The 20,885-nt window shown below is 42.2% G+C and overlaps 1 protein-coding gene across 1 annotated transcript; it reads left to right on the forward strand.

Annotated features, from left to right (window-relative positions):
* Positions 1-7,516: 7,516 nt before the first annotated feature.
* LOC117996441 (integrin beta-PS-like) lies at positions 7,517-19,221 on the forward strand. The gene is made up of 7 exons (XM_069509524.1): positions 7,517-7,811; positions 8,559-8,624; positions 10,985-11,037; positions 12,637-12,759; positions 15,392-15,565; positions 16,670-16,906; positions 18,539-19,221. Exons 1-7 carry the CDS (start codon positions 7,517-7,519, stop codon positions 18,680-18,682), a joined length of 1,092 nt encoding a protein of 363 aa, XP_069365625.1. The 3' UTR covers positions 18,683-19,221.
* The last annotated feature ends 1,664 nt before the right edge of the window (positions 19,222-20,885 follow it).

Here is a 20,885-nt window from a genome sequence, read left to right on the forward strand (position 1 = left end):
AGTTTAAAAAAAAATGATTTATAACGCGTAAAATTTGACTCCTCAATTTTAACTTTTTGTGTCTAATTTCATGTCAAAAGTATAGTGCAACCATAGTGCAACAAGTATGGCAACAAGGCTCTCTTCCTTCTTCGCACTTGAATGACATTGACAGGGGGCGCTGTTGGAAAACAAAGGCATGTTATTGGTCTGTGTCAAAGGCTTTTAGAATACCTACCTCAAAGAATTTCGAAGTACTTTTTTTTTTTTTTTTACGGCCCTGAATAACAGTCCTTTAAGGCCTTTCTAAGTACTACTTCGTAGTAACCACAGGTGAAATGACATGACAGTTGACTCGGAGTTAAAATGCCGCGTGAGGAGTCATTTTGTACTGTACTGACTATACCAACCCATATATCCTCCTTCCTCGAGTACCTTGAAGTATAGGCAGGTATCATTCCCGCAAATTGCTATTGCGCTTGAACCATGCATGTCTCATTAACATCGAAATGACGTCATTTTGATGTTAGCCGAAATAAAAATATACCATCGTAGATTGAGTAAAACAGCTAGATTAAAGTACTGTGTAACCGCGTGTGAGATAGCGGTAGCACGACGTAACGATGAATACCACACACGACAAATTACCATTGTTTAGTAGTCAATATTTTTATTAACTATTAACCGAGCAACAGTATTTGTATTAAACGTTTTTTATGTGAAAACAAGTAAATAACTAGTAACTGAGAAATACAATGACGCCACGAAGTTTGTTTTGCAACTAAAGTTGTATTCCTTCCTTGTAAAAATCGGTTACACGATAAGGGACAAAAAATAGGTTAGCTGTGTCTCTGTTTATTACATTAGTAACTTTATCTGTGCTCTCTTTTTAGTGTGAATGAGAAAGCAAACGTTCCTTTGTCTCGTAGACGGAGTAAAAAATCTAGATTAAATTATTATTAAATTAAATCTATCAGTAGGGTTGATTTTAAAGTACCATTCAAGTATTGCATTGCCAGCTATGATAAAAATTTGCACGATAAATATTCTCAGTTCTTAATATTAATCATGTTCAAAAAAAGAAACTAGCCCAGGAGGATACTGGTGCTGCATGCGGTGCCGAAGAATCCCTCCCTAGAGATCTGTATATGACCTCATTATCTACCATAGCCAGGGCGCCAGACCGCCCCTTGTATTCTTTTATTATAACGTGCACCCAAAAATACACAAACACACATCGTATGCGTCGCTTGTGGAGGCCGGAGCAGTCTCGAATTTAAATATTTTTGAAATAACGAGAATGTTAGTGGTTTAGTTTCTCGTTTTTCCTAAAAATACTTTTTACGTCTACCTCACGAGTCCATGGAGGGCGTGCGCAACCGAAATAAACAGGCTATTGCTTCACATCATTTATTGCACTATTTGAACATGAATTTCTGATTACTGATGAAAATATAACAGCTAAGTAGGTACTTAAGTAGTATTCCATTTTGTTCGCGCGCCTACTGCCTAGTAAGAAGGCGCCAAGGTATCGATTACTCCCCGGCGCTACATGAGCTAGAGCCGACCCTGATTAGGTATACATACATAATTAACTTAGAAGTGCCGAAAAACAACCTACATAATATGAATAACTAAGTAAGTATATGGTCTTGACTCTTGATAAATAATGATAACCTTTTGTTATAAATAACGCACGATTTCTTTACAACATACAGTCATCTCCAGGGCTCCAGGGTCATCTCTAAATCATATTCCGAAAATTTGTAGTGTCAAAATTAGTTGTATTTTTGGAAGTAAGGTAAATACCTACACTATTACGGTTAGGAAACTTTCAATTTTAAAGATATTTTCCAGAAAAAGGTAAAAACCGCCCAAGTGAGAGTCGGGCCTGTGGTCGGGCTGCGCTCTATAAGGGCTCCGCACATAATTATTATGTACCTACAACAGTCTTTTTTAACTAGATATGTAATAAGTTAATATTCAAATATCAAAATTTCAGGTCTGTAACTAATTCCGTCTACGAGCTAGATATCTGTGACATATACAGACCGGACGGGCAGACAAACAGCAGAGTGTCCTTATTAAAACTCCGTTTTGCCTTTGGTTGCGGAATATTTTGAAAGTAGGTACTTAGGTAGTAAATACCTAAGTTGTAAGTTTGTCGTGGATGAAGAATTTTTATCGCCATCGTCATCATGATCAACTCATCGCCGGCTCACTACAGAGCACGGGTCTCTTCTCAAAGTGAGAAGGGTTTGGCCATAGTCTACCACGCTGGCCATGTGCGGATTGGCAGACTTCACACGCCTTTGAGAACATTATGGAGAACTCTCGGGCGTGCAGGATTCCTGGCGATGTTTTCCTTCACCGTTAAAGCAAGTGGTATTTAATTACTTAAAACCGCACATACCTAACTCCGAAAAGTTAGAGGTGCGTGCCCGGAATTGAACCCCCGACCTCCGATTAGGAGGCGAATATCTTAACCACTAGGCTATAACAGCTTCTATAGTATTTTCTATAGAATTTTTATACTTAATTGGTACTAATTAATAAAGTCTTTGGAATTTCCTCATAAAGTTCCGAGTACATTAAATTCCAGTCTGATCTCTTAAGTCGACGCCTAATGGCTCGCCCTTAAAATTTACTGTCATCTGAATGTGATACGCCAGGATTCTGACCATTTAACATGTCCTAAATTTAGTTTCGCACCGGAAGACGCAGCTTTGGAAGACCCCCCACTAGGTGGACGGACGACATCAGATGAGTCGCAGGGAGCCGCTGGATCTAGGCGGCGCAAGACCGTGGCGTGTGGAAGTCCCTACAAGAGACCTATGTCCAGCAGTGGACGTCTATTGGTTCATGATGATGATGATGAAATTTAGTTTACTTTGTTACAGATATTTATCTAAAACTAAAAGAAACAAGTAAAAATGTTAGTACGAATGACCCTACTGTTATGCGTATGGATGAGCTTAATGCACAACCTAATGGCTGTTAGCTTGCCGGGTCAACGCGTCGAGCAGGTGCATGCTCAAAACCCATGCTCTAGTAAGAATACTTATAGTGATTGTGCGCGAACGCCGCCATGTGCGTGGTGCTTCGCCCCTGACTTCAAGGGAGCCCGATGTTTCAACCCCTCGATGGAAGGCGGCACCGCAGGCTGCGATCAAGCTTTCATCTTAATCAACCCAAATAACCAGCAGTAAATACTAAATAATCTCTTCTCTACTAAGTACCTACCGAATATCATTGTACTTATGTAATTAACGGTACGGCTATTGGGGGAGCCTTGTAGACTTGATTTAATTAAGATAATAAAATTATGCTAAGTAAACTGTTTGTTTTATATTTTTAGGCTTGTAGAAATAATAAAAACCTGAGTAATTTTTTTGCTCTTATCTATCATCCCCAACCATTGAACTATAATATAGCTCAGTGTCCCCAACAGTGAATTCATAGATAGTACCTCACTCACACTCACAAGTCAAGTTAGGTAGGTACGACGAAAATCTGTAATTCTGATGATTCCTGCACAATATTTGCAAAGGAAGCTTTATCATCGATATTATCAATGGGCGCAGTATTTTTTTTGGTCTGTCTGCAGCTGGGATTGCCGACCTGTTTTGAAGCAGCTTGAGTTTTGACTTTTGGCGCTAGGTGCTGGCAGCGGCAGTAAGCGTCATGTGAGCGTACTCGGAACTAAATATTAGTGACTCATCACGCTATGTAGAATATGTCTCAACATGTTCAGCCAACATCTTATGAGCTAGCACGCACCACGATGCGGTGAGTTGCGGTGCGTTTTAAAATCCGTTCAAATCTATCAAAATCCGGTGCGGAATTAATTCCGCAGTGCGCGCGCTTCTATGTTTATTTTACAGATTTTGCGGGGGGAAAACGTACGGAAATTTACCGTGGTGCACGCTAGCTTTAAGAATTATTATTTCCTACATTGAGTTTAGGTATATGTCACGCGAGTTTCTTGCAGAGCCTACAGTGTGTAGGCTCTGCGTCTCTGCAACCAAGGGATGATAGCTGAAGTCTGTTGGACACACACAGTCATCTCAGATAGATCAGTCGCAGAGAGACAGACAGACTTAAATTCACGCGGACGTAGTCGAGGGCCTTAGTTAGCTACAGTATAGCTAGGTAGGTACCTAGGGGCAGTCCGGGAGAGTATACCTACCTTCCTTCCACTAAAATGCTCACAAATCTTTATATACTTGCAAATCACTATTAATGTATATACAAAATGGAATACTAATTAATGATTTCTACCAACGTGACATTCGGCTAACATCTTCCGCCTGGTTGAGATACTTGACCCCCCAAATAGGGAGCCTTTACCCGGGTATAAAAATAAAATAGGCAAAATAATCATTACAAATTATAATTCTATAAAGAAATTTAATCATAAAAATATGACACACATAGTATTACGTAGTAAATAAGAATGCCTTTTTTAATTGGAGCAATTAAGACAAGTAAACTGTTCCTGATGAAGATGATATCTTTTGACAGTCCAACGCTTATTTCATGGACGTATTATATATAAGTCTTATGTCCATAAGTGTCTCTTCTCCACAGCTGAAACAAAACCAATTATCAATTACATCTCCTACTTCATCCCATGGACTATCGAGCTATTAACATACTTGGGTTCTTAGTCAAGGTCTGTCTCACTGTCACTGGACTGTACAACTTGTATTTTACTGGCTTTTTCTCTTTGCTTTACCTTATTGTTTTTTAGTTATTTTATTTTTTTATTTTTCGGTGCATAATTACCGCTATCATCATCTAGGTCTAGTTTTTCTGGCGTTTTTGTTAAAATTTTAGTTTTTCCGGGCTGTCTACCATGGTCCATGACGCCTCAGCCTTTGAAATTGGACGAATCATTTGTGATAAAACTATTTTTGATTTTTGCCGTGAATCAGAATCTGCCGTTGTCATATCCAGATTTTGATATGTACAAGCTACCTCTGCTGATTGTCTTCATATTGCAATTGCTTGCTCAGATTCTTCCTCAGTCAAAATTGATGGTGAATTGGCTCTAGACGCCGCAGTTTCATTCATGAATACTGATGTTGTAGGCTCTGACTGACGTTGTACAGTAGATGATGAAGGTAATGAAGGAAGGAAGGACGATCATGGTAACATTTGGAGGTAATACAAAAATATTATCGCCGGAGAAACAACGGGTGAGATTACCCTGGGTAAAGTCTTCTCCCGACGCCAGGGTAATGTCTCCCACCCCACGCAAATCTGTCCGTTATTACATTATTATAAAAAACTATGACACTTAAGTAAAAGCTGTCTGCCGTAAATGTTACTAGGATAATTACACTTACGATGTAGGTATATAAATGATATACTGGAATCTATTCACAGTAAGAAACAGAAATCAAATATCCAAATTTGAAAAAATTTACTTACCGGCACGAAAATGTGTAGTCACTTCTCACTCCTAAACCAAACTGCCGATCGCAACGGTTTCTCGTGAGCGAGGTGGGAGGCGCCTATGGAGTCTAACAAGTGTGGCAAAGTCTAGTCAAAGATTCTATGAGCAGTTCTCCTACCTGCTAAACTCTCCCGGACTCCCCCTACATATTAAATAGGTACTTTATTAATGTGATTTTAGTGACCTTTTCGTGCAAAGATTATACATAAGAAGAAGTGCTTAAACCAACTTTTAATTAGGTAGTTACCTACAACTTAAGATTATTATATTGTCTTGATAAACAATGATAACCTTTTGTTATAAATCTATATATATAAAAGGAAAAGGTGACTGACTGACTGACTGACTGACTGATCTATCAACGCACAGCTCAAACTACTGGACGGATCGGGCTGAAATTTGGCATGCAGATAGCTATTATGACGTAGGCATCCGCTAAGAAAGGATTTTTGAAAATTCAACTCCTAAGGGGGTGAAATAGGGTTTTGAAATTTTGTAGTCCACGCGGATGAAGTCGCGAGCATAAGCTAGTAACGCATAATTTCGTACTAACATGCAGTCATCTCTCAATCATAATATCCAGCAGATTTGTAGTGTTGAAAAGTTAATTTTGGAGGTAAGTTAAAATTAATAGATAAAAATAAATTTTATTTGTAATTTTTATTTTCGTTTTATTAATTTTTATGGAATACAAATAAATTTGTAGATATTTTTCAACTTTGATGATAAGTTTCAGAAAAAGCGAAAATAGCGGTGAAGTGAGATGTAGGCCTCGCTCTATATTACAGCCCATTCACACTTGTCGGCTGGTGGGCCCGATTTTAATCGGATGTTCCAGTGGCAGAAGATTTTGACACAAAATCGGATTCAGACAAGTGTGAATAGCTTCATATAAAATGTTCTGCCATTGGAACATCCGATTAAAATCCGGGCCCAACCGACGAAAAGTGGGAACCGACTCTTAGGGTTCCGTGCATATGCAATTCACTTTTTAAAAACTAGATAAGTAACTAGGTATTTGAATAGGCAATTACTTTATAACATACTAGATGATGCCCGATACTTCGAGATGGCAATCGGGCAGGAAACGCCCTGCACACCCACACAGCCCCCGCGCTAACCCGGTGCGGTGAATTGTAGGTGTCCGCGACGTTCCTCCGCCTCATACCTACCCCGATTGCTATCTCAACCTGCCGCGGACTATAACTATGGTATAAATTAGTACCTACTCGTAGGATGTTACTATAGATAGATAGATAGAAATACTTTATTGCACACAAAAAATATTACATAACTATAACAGAAACTAAAACTAAAAAAATAATTGTATGCAAAGGCGGCCTTATTGCTCACAGCAATTTCTTCCAGGCAACCTTTGGTGAAAGGACTATTTACGAAAGGTTACTATGTTACGGATGGAGATTTTTTTTATTTAGAAAATGTAAGTATGTGAAATTCCAATCTGAAGTCGGTATCTAATCAACCAATCAATCAGCCTGTTTGCGTCCACTGCTGTATATAGGTCTTCCCAAGAGCGCGCCACCATGCACGGTCCACCGCCGTCCCCATCCGCCTACTTCCCGCTACCTTCTTAGTCGTCAGTCCAACGGGTTGGAGGTCCTCCCACACTGCGGTTGCTGGTACGCGGTCTCCACTCTAGAAGTTTTAGAACACGTCTGCCCCAGTGGCCATCGGTTCTGCGACGGACATGGCTTGCTCACTGCCACTTCAGTTTGCTAATTCGTTGAGCTATGTCGGTCACTTTGGTTCTCCTACGGATTTCCTCGTTACGGATTTTGTCCTTTAGAGCGAAACTCAACATAGTCCGCTTCATAATACACTGGGCGACTTTGAACTTGTGGACACGGCCAGTTGTCAGTGTCCACGTTTCAGCGCCATACGGCCTTAAACTGTACCTAATCTATAAGGTGATAGAATCGATGAGTCATGGGTATTATTGCCTAATATCAGAGTAAACTACTTAAGGTACTAACAGGCACTGTATCAAGGAATTACGTTTACTTTGTTACAGATATTTACTTATCTCAAACAAAAAGAAATACATAAACTGTAAAAATGTTAGTACGAACGAGCCTACTGCTATGCGTGTGGATGAGCTTATTGGCTCTTAGCTTGAGCGAAGTAGCCGAACAGGTGCTAGCTCAGAACCCATGCTCGAGTAAGAAGACTTGTAGCGATTGTATGCAGACATCGTCGACATGTGCGTGGTGCTTCGCCCATGACTTCAACGGACCTCGATGTTTCAACCCCTCGATGGAAGGCGGCACCGCAGGCTGCGATGAAGCTTACATTTTCAACCCAGACAATCAGCAGTCAACCGATTCTATGTACAACCGAGAGTTAACGAGAGGTAAATAATAATCTCTTATCTACTTATAACAGTTATAAAGTTGGTCTTCTTTAATGGTTTAGCAGCAAATTATCTTGCAAGTATTTTTACTGATATACCCAATGAATTGTTATTTTATTTTATCTACTTTTAAATATATATAAAAGGAAAAGCTGACTGACTGACTGATCTATCAACACACAGCTCAAACCACTGCACTGGTTGGATCGGTCTGGTAATACACATAGCTGTTATGATGTAGGCATCCGCTAAGAAAGGATTTTTGAAAATTCAACCCCTAAGGGGTTAAAATAGAGAATTTGTAAATATTTGAAATTTGTGCAGTCTATGCGGATGAAGTCGTGGGAATAGACTAATACTTTATAATCCGTTTTTAAAAATGGGGTATTAAGTAGGTAAGGTAGGTAGGTAAACTCAAGTAGGTAAAAAAAAATGTCTTTATCTGTCCACGGATACAAGCTATCTCTGTACCTTGCGTCAAAATCGATTAAATGGATATGGGCCGTGTAAAGCTCACAGACAGGCAGATAGACACGCTTTCGCATATTTATAATGTTACTTAAGTATGGGTTAAGTAACTGTGGGCTTACTGCAAAAACTCATTAATTACATGAAAAGTTATATCAAGTTCAGTTTTTAACAATAATATATTATTCTGACTCATAAAGACGAGGTCTATATACCTATACACAATAAACTTGACGAGTTCATATTGTAATAGTTTATCGTAGTTGTTCTTCTACACAGGTACAGGAGGAGGCGAGAACCTCATACAATTCAAACCGCAGAGAGTGAAGCTGCAGTTACGAACGAGTGAGTGCTACCTATAAGCTATGATAGCCTAGTGGTTAGGACGTCCACCTTCTAATCGGAGGTCGGGGGTTCGATCCCGGGCACGCACCTTAACTTTTCGGGGCTATGTGCGTTTTAAGTAGGTAATAATTAAATATCACTTGCTTTAACGGTGACGAAAAACATCGTGAGGAAACCTGCATGCCTGAGAGTTCTCCATTAAATGTTCTCAAAGGTGTGTGAAGTCTACCATTCTGCACATGGCCAGCGTGGTAGACTATAGCCAAAACCCTTCTCTCTGAGAGGAGACCCGCGCTCTGTAGTGAGCTGGCAATGGGTTGATCATGATGATGACGATGAGTGCTACCTATCTATACTTTATATCATAGTGCCGATCCGCTCAGTTTTATGTAAGGATCATTTAATCTATACTTCTATATCTATCTATACTCTATACTATTATATTAAGAGGTAATGTCGTTAAGTTTGTTTGTAGGGGGTAATCTTTGGAACTACTGAACCGATTTTAAAAATTCTTTCACCAATAGAAAGCTACATTATCCCTGAGTGACATAGGCTAAACGGGATCCTTAAAAACCTAAATCTACGCGGGCGAAGCCGCGGGGATCAGCTAGTTACTTATACTCTCGCTTGACCAAAGAATTTACTATGCCAAAATTGTTTTCACAAAAAAGACCTAATGGTTTTGGATTTCCCCATACTGTCTCAGTTACCGGTCAAGTTCGAGTCAGACTCGCGCTCCGAGGGTTCCGTACTCGGGTATTTTTTAACATTTTGCACGATAAATCAAAAACTATTATACATATAAATAAGCAAAAATCTGTTTTAGAACGTGCAGGTGAAAGCCCTTTCATAATATGATCCTCGACTTGGTATAAGTAGTTATCTTACTTTGAAAATTTAAAATACTTACTTACATTTAAATTTTTTGTTGATATAACCACAAATTCACGGTTTTCGGATTTATTCCGTTACTTGTGCTATAAGAGCTAGATATCTACGTATCAAATTTCATGATTCTAGGTCAACGGGAAGTACCCTATAGATTTACTTGACAGACTACCATCTACTACTACTACCATCTTACGGACTACCAGTGAAGCTGTGTAATTGGGTCGCCAGTTTCCTTGACGGTCGCAGCATCAAGGTCGCTGTCGACGGTTTTTGCTCGGAACTCAAACCCATCAATGCTGGCGTCCCTCAGGGCTCGGTGCTATCGCCCACACTGTTCATCCTGCATATCAATGACATGTTGCATCACAACAACATCCATTGCTATGCGGATGACAGTACGGGTGATGCCCTGTACAAAGGACATACACAGCTTTCTCGCGCAGTGCTGGAGGAGTGTAGAGCCAAACTTGTGTCTGACATAGAAACCTGCCTAGGTAAAGTGTCAGAATGGGGCGCACAAAACCTAGTGCAATTTAACCCAACTAAAACACAGGTTTGCGCGTTTTCCGCCAAGAAGTCCCCTTTTACACTGCCTCTTCTCTTTCAGAGCACTCCCCTCACACCTTCCAACAGCATTGGGATCCTTGGAGTCCACATTTCGAGCGAGGTTCAATTCCGCGATCATTTGGAAAGCAAGGCCAAATTAGCCTCCAAAAAGCTTGGGGTGCTCAACAGAGCAAAGCGGTACTTCGCGCCCGAGCATAGGCTCCTACTCTATAAGGCGCAAGTCCGCCCTCACATGGAGTACTGCTCCCACCTTTGGGCTGGAGCACCCCAGTACCAACTCCTTCCATTTGATCGGATCCAAAGGCGGGCTGTTCGACTTGTGGACGATCCCAAACTAACCGGCTCGTTGGAAAGCCTGGAGCACCGCAGAGACGTTAGCTCTCTATGCGTGTTCTATCGCCTGTATAATGGGGAGTGCTCTGAAGAGCTTTTTGACCTCATTCCACCCTCTTTTTTCTACAACCGCACCGCGCGCCACCGTAAGGAATTTCACCCTCACCATCTGGGTGTCTGGTGCACTTCGACCGTCCGCTGCGCCAGATCCTTCTTTCCACGCACGTGCAAACTGTGGAACCAACTCCCATCGGCGGTGTTCCCACTAGATTATAACATGGGGTTATTCAAGGGGCGGACCAACAAATTCCTAAAAGGCCGGCAATGCATCGGCGGCTCCTCTGGTGCTGCAAATGTTCATGGGCGGCGGTAATCACTTAACATCAGGTGACCCGCCTGCTCGCTTGCTCGCTATATCTATTAAAAAAAAAAAAAAATACACGACGGACAGACGGACAGACAGACAGACAACGAAGTGATCCTATAAGGGTTCCTTTTTTTCTTTTGAGGTACGGAACCCTAAAAAGACAGTGTATCTAAGATCCTATTCGCAATTTTTTTAACAGATCAGATGCAGAAAATGTCGTTCTCATATGCGCAAGACTATATATACCCAGTGGTAAGTACTAAGTAATAAGTACGTAAATAAAGCTGGTTTCTCTACATGAATACTTAATGGAAATCACTCACGTTAGTTTAAGCGCTAGAAAACTACTTACCTAGTGGGTTTCCAGGGCTCCATTAGCAGCATTCTCAGTGACGACTCCAACAACGTGGTAAAGCTCGTGCGCAAGCAGTAGGTACAATGTGAGTTGTGCTCGTTGATTAATCGCCAGGCACGCACAGGAACCACTGTTCTAGAACAGATCAGCGTGTACGAGCAGCTCGGCATCGAGGGCTACAGTAGCGACATCCTCAGCGACGACTACAACGTGGTGGACCTAAGGGATAATTTATGGCAACACATGGCGGGCGCGGGCCGGGCCACGTAAGAGGCGCAGACGAGGCACGGATGTTAAACACCACGAACATATTATATGAAGCAGTTTATGCTTGACCGTGTCTATCCGTGCACGGATGCCACATGGTGAAGCATATTAAACTGGTTCACATAAAATTTTCGTGGTCTTTTGAATCCGTGCCTCGTACGTAGCACGCTGCACGGCCCGCGCCCGCCACGTGTTGGCATAAATCATCACTAATTCGTGAGCAGTAGGTAGAAGGTACCTACTACGTGAGAAATTAATATTTTTGATGAATTCGGCCTCTTCTGCGTCCGTCCCTGCACTCGTACTTACTCGGACTATGTTTTTTGCGGCGCAAGCCTTTGAGTCTTCGGGCCATAGATGAATGAGATCATCGATACAACAAAAAAAAGTAATAATGCCCAGTGACTGGAGCTGGAGCTTATTTAGTATTTAGTAGGTACCTATTTAGCACCAGAAATATGCCCCCTTTATAAACTGTAGTCTTTGGATATAAGTCCCGCAAATTGCTATTGCGCTGGAACCGTGTCTCATTAACATCGAAATGACGTAATTTTGACGTCAGCCGAAATTAAAATATATCCTCAGCTTGAAACTTCAGTCTAGTGCTGACGTCAGTAAAATGGCGGCCACGCGCATTAGCAATTTGCGGGACTGCGGGTACGCACCTGAGCTGTGCGTCGTGTCACTGCACGTCGCGGCACAGAGGGTCAAAATATAATTTTGTATAGCACTCGTCGCACTAGAGCGGCGCTGTACAGCGCTTCACCGCGCGTTGCTGCGCGTCGCGGCTGGAGATGCATGCGCAGTGCGGTGACGCTAGTGCGACATACCCAGCGACGCGTCGCGTCGCTACAGTACACGTACGAACGCTCGGATAAGATACACGCGCATTGTGCTAGTGTACAGGCATGATAGACCTCAAAATAAACACCTAACGTAGGTTTAATTTTTGGTACATAACGTGTTGTACGTTTGGTACGTAACGCAAGTGACGTGAGCTGCCGCTTACTGCAGTTGTAGTACCGACGAGCGCGAGCGGCCTGAAGTGACGCACCCTGCAGTGAAGCGCAGCGCAGCTCAGGTGCGTACAGACCTTTAGCGTCTTCATCTTGGGAGCCATGCGCACGTATCATCCCATATACCTATTGTAGGTACCCTTGCGGTATGCTACACCATCTTAATAAATTATTAATAGATTTTTGCTGTAGATTTTCGTGTTTTTTTAATAGGAAATTTCGCCTACAATAGAGTTAAGAGATACATCGAGTGATGCGCTGCAAATATCGTACTACTCATCCTGTCTAGGCAGCAAGGACAACGTGGTGCAGACAAACAGCTGTGATGGAGTTAAGGTACCTGGGTTCAAAATCTGTTCAAAATAATCGCCACCCATACCTATTATCACTACCCATATTGTGAAATTCCCATATAAATGCGAAAGTAGGTATATAACTATATTTTTGTATGGGTGCCGTCAATCCGTTGCACCGTTGCGACGTGATTGAAGAACAAACCAAAAACATCTGTTTAGAAGAAAAGCTAATGGACGGTCAGTGTTTGTAATGCAGTCACTTACCGGATCCGGGAACGCGCTCCGATGATGGGGGCCCCCAAGATGCACTGGTAAGGATTCAGGGTTGATGCTCTGGTCCAAGTTTGATGAATTTCGCGTCTATAATTTCGGCTTTGTCGGCGATAGCCGTTAGGCTTGTTTTTTGCGTCACGGTTCGCGCGGAGCGTTCGCGGTATGTGTGTCAACTTCGACTGACAGTTGACAGCACTGTAGTGTTGCCACTTTTGATAAGCGGCCACATTGGTAAACCCCGACCGATTGTAATAATGAAATGTAGTAAAAATTTGGAAAAGGGGGAACTGTTTTGTGCTAGGCTAATAAAATACCAAAAGTACGGAACATACCGCCGGCCATAAAATAATTCAGGATTATTTTATTAAAAGAAAAAAAAAGAGAATACCTAAACTAAGTAGCTTAAACTAAAATTATGAAATGTAATAGATGCGACATGTTTACATAACAAGCAATAAGCAGACCTTACGTCGTCGCTTGATGAGCGGGTTATGGAGGCGCTGGGGTGCAGTAGCACGCGCGCTAGGCGCCACATCAGCTGCGGCGGCGGCGAGCTGGTGATCTAGGACTGCTGTGTATACTTCTGCGCAATGAGACGTATGAAGAGCATTGAAATGAATGATGTAATCGGTCAGGTGTTGGTGAAAGACGTTGTGTTGCAATAATGAAAGACAGTGGTAGTGCCCGACTGCCTTGTTTGTGTGTGTGTGTAAATCGGAGGCTGGTCGGGAATAGATTGCTTTCTGTAACTTGCATACGAAAACACCACCTGGTTTCGAACGTTTTATATATTTTGTATGTGTCTTACGATGAGCGTGCTGCTTGGCATCATAAGGCACATCAGAATGGTTGACACCGCCGGCCCTGCAGAGTCCGGCGTCGTTTACAAAAGGTCGAGATATTAACGCTTTTGTTAAACGAGGCGCAGAAACTGCAATACTACCCTTCAACGGAAGAGAAATTGTAGGTTTCTCGTTGAGCTCAACTTTAGGTGTGCTGATTGGAGTCTGTACTGGTCTAGAATTTTGTACTTTAGGTTGCCGAACGCTAAAATTAGGTTTTGAACTCGGGGCCGCATGTAATATTTTACCGTTTAGGAGGTAACCGAAGATGCTGTTTATGGCCACCGGGGTACCCGGTGGACCCTTGATGTTGTCATGAAGCAGTATGCTGTCAGTATAATCTGAACTAAGCAAGAGTTCCACGGGACGCGCAGAACGTAGTTCTGGATCCGCTAATGAAAGACCCTTGAGGTGCGAAATGTGTTCAAACGAATGCGGCACACTGGGGATGTAATTAGTTAATTTCGGCAATATCAGAGCTTCGACGTATAATTTTGGTTCTGTTTGGTTGTGGGGCGTAACCTCGCACAACGTGTAACTGGTTAGTTGTTCTTTGTTGTCACCTAATCCCGTGATATTGGTACAATCTTGCATAGGGTACCGCTTCAAGCCAAGACGTCTTTGGAAAGTACGGAACAACATCAAACACACTTTCGCATTTATAATAAGGGTACTGATATAATCATTGATGTCGAAACTACCTCTTATAACTTCTTTATTATCTTGGTCAGCGCGGGCGGCTCTGTAATGTATTTGTATGATAGGTAGGTACAGTGGCAGAGTGAGAATCGAAAAATCAAAGTCGGGCGTCAGCTGGGTAAAACGTAAAAGTATGAAGCCTTCTCCGGTCAGAGAGAGGAATGACAGTTGCGTGAACATTTCGGACATAGTAGGTATCTACTTACCTACCATCAACGTACGACAGGTAGAGATGGCAATCGGGGAGAGAACGCCGCGCACAATATACCTACATCCGATATCAAATGGCGCGCGAATCACATTTCAATTTTCAACGCATGGCTAGTCTAATATTATCAGCAGCAATTTGGGAATTCATAATTTTCTAAATTGTGTCTGGTCATGTGTGTAATTTATATAAACATACCAGAAGTGAAGTTAAATATTAACCACGACACACAGCGGTTTATCGAGAGTTTTGCCTTTCATAATAACCTTACTGCAATATTAACTTGATTAGGGCACAATTGCTATTGTAACCACTCAATCAGAAATGCGACCTAAACACAAAAGCATTTAATAGTCGAATGAGTCTGAGGTTGAACACAGACTGCCTTAAGAATCATCAAACACTTGCTTTTATACCAATCGATTCGAGATGGTGATGCAACACATCACGTGACCTCTGTCAGAGATAATTAATTATTATAGGTGCGCTAACATTTATTTTCTTAGACCTGCCCTTAAGACATTACTTACTTTTCTTCAGCATCTATCTCCGCCTCCGATTCCGATTCCAGTAAACCAAATTAAAAACAGCGGTTCCGATGTAACTACTTCCGTAACATCCCTGATACATACCTACTTACCTATTTGTAGATAAATGATGTCGTTGAATTCACTGCTGAGATCACTTTGAAAGAGTGTCCCAAAGATCCGAGCAAATGGAAGCAAAGTTTCGCTATTTACCAAGTCCACCTCGGCGTGTCTGACAGGCTCTTTGTAGAAGTTGAAATGATGTGTGACTGCCCTTGCGAGCATCCTGGACATCATGTAAGTATTTATCACAAAGTTGACCCTCGTTGCGGCGGTTACGACCTCATCCAATCCGAGTCCGTGAAAACACGTTCCGAAGTTGTCATAGAACTATTTGTATGGTAGCTCATGACATAATATGACGTAGATATTTTTATAAGTATCCGTATTTTTACGGATATGGATCGGATGAATGCGTGATCGATCATAGGTTTAGTATTCTGTGAGATGACCTGCCTCGAGTATGCCCGGGGATATACCTATATTCCATAGACAAATGTACCAATAATAATGAAACCACCATGTAATGTCGCCTGTTTGCGACTACGTGTTATTTCAATCATGGCTGTAGCTTTGTTTCTATCGAGTTTAGAAGAATAGTGTGTTCTATGGGATTAACGGTCTAAGTAGTAGAAACAATGTGAATTGAAAGTAAGTTGAATATTGTTAGTCAAAAATCATAATTTTCCGAAAAAATACATTGTAAGTAGTCGCAAACAAGCGATGTGTCATGTATGATGTAACAAATAATCTGCAAATACTTAATGCAGCAATTTCATCTCTTCAATATGACTTGTTACAATAGGCATAGTACGCGACAGGTTGAGATAGCAATCGGGGTATGAAGCGGGGGGACGCCCCACACACCCGCACGTATCCGCGCTCCCCCGCACTGGGTTAGTGCGGGTGTGTGAAGCGTTCTCTCCCCGATTGCCATCTCGACCTATCGCCGACTATAGATATGCACTTCCTCTTCAAAGAATATTTTTAACTGTTCAGGTAATTACCTCACGATGTTTTCGGTAGAAGTGATATTTAATTTCTCAAAACGCACGTATTAAGTACATCGAATAGAAGAAGGTGCGTGTCAGAAATCGAACCCCGGCCCCGGCCCCCTTAATAGGACGTTTTAAAATTAGGTTATCACCGCTTACGGTGAAAGAAAGATCGGTAGGAAACTTGGATTTCGATGCCTGTGAGTTCTCAGTAATGTTTTCAAAGGTGTGTGAAGTCTGCCAATTCGCATTCGGTAACCCTGCGCGGATGCCCATTCTGAGAGGAGACCCGTACTCAGTAGTGGGCTGGCGATAGGTAGGTAATTTAATTTTCCTCAATCTGTAGGCGTACGACGACCGTCCCGAAGTTTGCAACGGTCAAGGAACCTCACAGTGTGGCGTGTGTATTTGCAAGCCCGGTTACTTCGGTAATTATTGCGAGTGCTACACGGACGGCGACGTGCCATTGGAACCTGAGAGCGGCTGTCGGCCGACCAACGGCACGTCCAGCCCGCTGTGTTCCAACCGCGGCGTTTGCGTCTGTGGCGCTTGCGCGTGCGATCTAATGGAGGATAGACTTCAGGTGACTGTCTCTGAAATGTGCTCTTTGGGCGGTTACGCACTCATCCGATCCGAGTCCGTGAAATTGAAAATACGTTCCGAAGTAGTCCTAGAACTATTTGTATCACGTAGATATTTTTTATATCCGTATTTTCACGGATCGGATAGGATGAGCGCGTGATCGCTCTTTAAGTTTGTAAAGTCTGAGCAAAGTTATATACGCTCTCACTTCTCAGCCATTGGAGTGTTTAGCCGTAAAGCGCGCGGAACATACCTAGTAGGTACTAGTAGTTAATCTATGGCGGAACCTTATATGTAGGCGCGCGCTAGGTACGTACATCAGAAATAGGAAGGAGAATGACCGATAATTATTATTATTAATCCTCAGCCGACATCAGAACGTATCAGAACGTAGTAATTAACCACTAGGTACTTTAATCAACGATCTTTACAATTAGTTCTCAGCACTTTAAACAACCTATTGGATGAGTCGGGATTTACTTTCTTAAAATGAACCAGGCCGCATATGTGAACTAACGATATTCTTGTGTTATCAAATTACATGGACTATCCTCAATTATTATCATGGAAACTCTCACGTATAGCACAGGGAAACTATCAACGCAAGGTAACGAGGTAAACCTAACCTAACCCTACCTAGGTCGCCTCCAACCACCCCTCACAGCGACCCCTCACCTCACTCTAACCTAATCTCAACATCATCATCATCATCATCATCATAGCATCATCGCATCATGTGATTAGGGCACAATTGCTATTGCAACATCTGAATCAAATCACTAGCCATTTCTTTATCTGATCATCTAAAGACAATCTACCACTGGTTCGGAATGCTTATAAGATCTACCTACCTGCCAAATTTCATGATTCTAGGTCATCCTATAAGGGTTCTGTTTTTCCTTTTGAGGTACGGAACCCTAAAAATAATTGATTAGCTACATAATAAACATACCTAATTAATAAGCCTTTGTGGCGATTTAAACTTTTATTTTATTTACTAGCTACCCCGGCGAACTTCATACCGCCAACAGTCTTTTTCAGGTTTTTTTTTATTTTTCGCTCCGTAAGAACCAGCGAAATCAGTTCAGCTGTTTTCAAGATTTGCGATCAGCAACACATTCAGCGATTCATTTTTAGGGTTCCGTAGTAAACAAGGAACCCTTACAGTTTCGCCATGTCTGTCCGTCTGTCTGTCCGTCCGTCCGTCCTCGGTTAATCTCAGAGACTATTAGTGCTAGAAATCTGTAATTATCTGTAATCGTCTACCTCTTAGTATGGGGTATCATTCAATAGGTCTTTTAAAAATACTGTAGGTGTGGGCACATTACTTTTCGATTTCTAGATCCGTTTGTAAAATATTGTTTTAAATTGCTAATTTTTATTAGAGTCAAGTGTCGTCGCCCCCCCCCCCCCCCCCAAATGGTAGTACATAGGTTCGTGAAAAAATTCACAGCAGTAGTATATATAATCAATTTTAAAGGAAAACTATCATGGCTAAGTAGGGTTCACAGGTTAAGGAGTTATATCTGTTTTTCGAGGATTGTGACTACGGAACCCTACACTGCGCGTTGCCCGCCACGCACTTAGCCGGTTTTATATACAGAAAAGAATTTTAAAAAAGAAATTATTACAGGTGATTTCGGGTCCTTTCTGCGAGTGTGACAACTTCACGTGCGATATGAATAAGGGCCAGTTCTGCTCGGGGCCGGACCATGGAGAGTGTATTTGTGGCAAGTGCAGCTGCCGGCCCGAGTACACCGGGCCCGCCTGCACGTAGCTAAAGAACAAGAAGGCTAATACCTACAACGTTAGTTTTAGTATACGAACCAAAACCTGAACGAACGTTCAGAATCAGTAACAGAAATCGTTTGTAATCATTTTTACGTGTTATATTTTGACCATATACTTTTAAATCCTGCAAGTTTGGACACCTAGCTGAATGACTGCATACACCAGTTGATTCGAGCCGTGCTAGTGGCAGTTCGCTCACAGCCGCTTGCTTGGTTGGGGCACTAATATTTACCGTGCTTGGGGTGACCAATTATAATGACCATGTTTTTTGCGATGTCAACGACAACAAGCTTATACTTACTTAACTTCGTAAATTTTCATTAAGTAAATATAAATATTCGAGACGTGTAACGAAAAACCTAATTTTTGCGTTAACTAAAATTAACGTTGTATACCTCCTAGTAAGTAAGTGTAGCGCGTGATATCAGAGCTGGTGTGTTGGTGGCAAGTGCAGCTGCCGGCCCGAGTTCACCGGGCCCGCGTGCAGCTGTATCGATTTTAATAAAAGGTTTTTTATAAAATTTATTTATTATTTTTATTTAACTTTGTTTAGAAGTGAACGTAAACGTGAAAGTTATTGAAGTTTAGAAGTGATCAGCGCTTCGTTACCAATGAGTCTTTTAGCGCAACGGTCCGCCGAATCCAACGCATCAAGCTGATACTTGGCAGAGCCATCCCATAAATGGCTGCAGTACTCCATGCACGATCGAACTTGTGCTTGGTATCGGGTAAGAAGCTGTTCCGGCGTGAAGTAGGTACCATTTGACTTTGTTGAGGATGTTAAGTTTCTCACCAGCAGTTTTTGCTTTGGATTCGATGCACTGTTCAAAGTTGAGACTGGACAGTTATATTGAATCCTAGAAGCTCGACACTATCGGTTATCGGAACGGGTACCTATATTTCGGAAAGTCGGACTGAGTGGAAATGAACTCCGTTTCGCAGTGAATAAACACGCTTGCGTCTTGGTGGTGTTAAAATTAACTAAGAAGATTGGCGTCGCCCTTATCAGACACCCCCTCCAAGGTATTTAACCTTGGAGGTGTCCGATTGGGGCGCGTTAACGCGTTCTACCAAGGCCGCTCTGAGCTCAAGGTTCTCAGCTCCTAGTACGGGGACCGGACATGTACTCGCTGTAACGGTGCTGTCGTCTGCGTACCCAAAGATACCTACCGGGTTTTAGCAGGTCGTTAATATACAGCAGAAAAAGCGTTGCAGGTAAACTGACCCCTGAGGAACACCGGCATTAATCGCCATTAGTATGGCCGTAGCAACGAATTGATTTCGCAGGCCTATCGTAATCAGGGGATTGGGATAGGCCTGCAGTTGGCCAGATCGGTACGACTGCCCTTTTTAGGGACTGGCTTTACTTTGGCAATCTTCCAAGCTTTTGGGATTTGAGCAGATTTAAGAGAGAGGCGATACAAACCTGTTGGGACAGGGGACAACTCGGGAGCACAGATTTTTAAGACCACTGCTGAGTGCTGGTATACCGTCTGGACCGCTAGCTTTTTTCACATCTAAGTTGCGGAGTATTTTGGCGGATGCGTATCTCTGGCATAGTAAAGACGCAAGATGTAAATAAGGCGATGAAGCATTCATTTCCTATAACTAGTTGTGATTTTTCGCAAACACAGTTGCTTTATTTGCTGTGGTAAAGGCCAGCGATCCATCTGGTTTCAGCAGAGGTGGCAGCGAGGGACGACAGAAGTTTGCTTCAACCGACTTCGAGAGGGACCAAAAAGCTTTACTACCACGTGGATAGGCCGCTAATTTGGCTCCATTACGGCTAGTACGGTTAAAACAAGCCTTCTTGAGAACCTTCTCAAATGCTCTTTTCTTCGTGTTGATATCCAGAGTCCAGGGCTTTTACAGGGCGCACTTCTGCCCACGCAACAAATACTAAGTTTTTGCGGGCCGCTGCAAAGAGTATAATATAATCCATCTATTTTTTGTTTGTCAAAATGTATACGTGAGTATTTGACAAACAACGAGAAGTGTAGAAGGAATGACATTTCACAAGTAAGAAAATCTGCTTGAGCGAGAGGGTCTGCTTTGAGGGGGCCACGCCGCGCTGGTTGCAAATGGACATAGAGATAGTATACATAGAGGTAACCATAACGTGTTGCCGCTCTTGTACATCTGTGTCAAAGAGGTATTGTTATCTCCGTCTTTTTCAGGGAACCTCCATT

This window comes from Maniola hyperantus, chromosome 3, assembly GCF_902806685.2.
Source record: "Maniola hyperantus chromosome 3, iAphHyp1.2, whole genome shotgun sequence".
Lineage (NCBI taxonomy): Eukaryota > Metazoa > Arthropoda > Insecta > Lepidoptera > Nymphalidae > Maniola > Maniola hyperantus.